This window comes from Notolepis coatsorum (genome assembly GCF_963971535.1).
Source record: "Notolepis coatsorum genome assembly, chromosome: 12".
Classification (NCBI taxonomy): domain Eukaryota; kingdom Metazoa; phylum Chordata; class Actinopteri; order Aulopiformes; family Paralepididae; genus Notolepis; species Notolepis coatsorum.
The window spans coordinates 83090882-83093183 of record NC_140176.1 but is presented as its reverse complement, the minus strand read 5'-3'; the positions used below and the strand labels follow the sequence as shown (position 1 = coordinate 83093183).

Sequence of the window (2302 nt, the reverse complement as noted above, 5' to 3'; positions counted from 1 at the left end):
GGCGGGTTTGGGATGGGTCAATTCCGTTGCTAGGGAACGGTCGCGCCCACGCTAATTTCCTGTTAGCTATTGTAATAGCAAAGAGTCCAACAGGAAATACACACAGGCCCACTTAGAATGCTTATTTTGTGAAGTTTGAAAGGTCTGTATATTATTTGCTGTCTGTGTGGCGGGTTCTGGACATCTGTAGACGTTTGCGTCAAAGTCATTCCTCCAGTGTGTATGAATTGATTTCTACATGATGAGAGTAAAACGTGTTGGCACACCCTGTACCGTACAAGACACGACGTCTGTGTACTGTAAACACGATCTGGCGCCTTGATAGGATGTTATGTTTAGAGCAAAGAGGCTGCCTTCATCACCAAGTGTTGTATGGCTGTTGTCATAACATATACACACACCCGTGTACATGCACACACACACACACACACAAACAGACACACAACATCATAATATTACAAACACAGCAAAGACGCTGTGTTCATGATGTAAGTGTATATTCTCTCTTACTGTTAAACACACACACACACACATGAACACCTTTTTTCCCCTTTTCAGTCTCGGATAAAAGAAAATCAATTAGTACATTTTGATGAATATTTCACTATCAATATTGATGAGACTTATCCTCCATTGTCAAAACATAAATACAACAAAAACAGCATAATAATCACAACAGTAAATCATTCATGTAAGTGGGAATCTCTGTAAATCTATCTGTAGATGGATACAAATTACAAATCTCTCTCTCTCCCTCTCCCTCCCTCTCTCTCTCCTTTTCCCTATCTCTCTCTCTTTCTCTCCCTCCCTCTCTCTCTTTCTCTCTCTCTCTCTCACTCTCTCCCTCAGCCTCTTGTCCTCCATCACCCACCCCCCGGCGTCGGAGGAGAAGAGCCCGGAAAGCTACATATCTGCGGAGAGCGAGGGGGAGAGGGGGGAGAGCGAGGGGGAGGAGGGAGAGGAACGAAAGAAGGTGTTTTCAACATGACGGGAGATGAGCAGGAGGACTCAGGACACGACACCATCAGCAACAGAGACTCATACAGGGAGAGAGAGAGAGGAGGGAGGGGGGAGAGAGAGAGAAAGAGAGAGAGAGAGAGAGGGGGGGGGGGGTGGAGAGAGAGGGGGGGAGGGAGAGAGATGGAAGAGGGGGACATGACACCATCAGCAACAGAGATTCATTCAGGTATTAGCCCAGGGTGGATGGAGTAAGGAGGGAGAGAGAGAGAGAGAGAGAGAGAGAGAGAGAGAGGAGAGAGAGAGAGAGAGAGAGAGAGAGAGAGAGAGAGAGAGAGAGAGAGAGAGAGAGAGAGAGAGAGAGAGAGAGAGAGAGAATAGAGAGAGATAGGCCATGTCCAGACGAAACCGATTTCGGTCGTATCAGTCAAAGTATTTGATCGTATGCACCTTTCATCCACACGGAACTGCGTTCTGGGAGCCTGAATACTGTTAGGAGCAGAACGTTTGGGTGGCATGGTGGTGTGTGGAACCCAATTGCAGATATAAACTCACAGAGAACTTGGAGAGAACAGGCAGGAAACGGAGGTGTGATAACAAAAAAGCTTTACTTGCAAGGGTCCTACTAATCACCCCAAAGTACAGAAAATACCAGAAAATACCAGAAACTACCCCAAATACCCCAAAGTATACCCCAAAATACCAGAAACTACCCCAAAATACCAGAAAATACCAGAAAATAATACCAGAAAATACCCAAAATACCAAAAAAGTACCCCAAAATACCAGAAACTACCCCAAAATACCCCAAAGTATACCCCAAAATACCAGAAACTACCCCAAATTACCCCAAAATACCAGAAACTACCAGAAACTACCCCAAAATACCCCAAAGTATACCCCAAATACCAGAAACTACCCCAAATACCCCAAATACCAGAAAATACAAGAACTACCCCAAAATACCAGAAACTACCCCAAAATACCCCAAAGTATACCCCAAAATACCAGAAACTACCCCAAAATACCAGAAAATACCAGAAACTACCCAAAATACCCCAAAGTATACCCCCAAAATACCAGAAAATACCAGAAAATACCAGAAACTACCAGAAACTACCCCAAAATACCCCAAGTATACCCCAAAATACCAGAAACTACCCCAAATACCCCAAAGTATACCCAAAATACCAGAAACTACCCCAAATACCCCAAATTACCAGAAACTACCAGAACTACCAGAACTACCCCAAAATACCCAAAGTATACCCAAACATACCAGAAACTACCCCAAAATACCCCAAAATACCAGAAAATACCAGAAACTACCCCAAATACCCCAAAG

General features: G+C 44.4%; 1 protein-coding gene across 1 annotated transcript in view; it reads left to right on the top strand.

Moving 5' to 3' along the window:
• prex2 (phosphatidylinositol-3,4,5-trisphosphate-dependent Rac exchange factor 2) overlaps positions 1 to 2302 on the top strand; it is a 317978-nt gene that overhangs the window by 153952 nt on the left and 161724 nt on the right. The window contains exon 14 of the mRNA XM_084325913.1: positions 850 to 1046. Within this exon, the coding sequence (XP_084182039.1) occupies positions 850 to 1046 (197 nt within the window). The remainder of the gene's footprint in view (positions 1 to 849; positions 1047 to 2302) is intronic.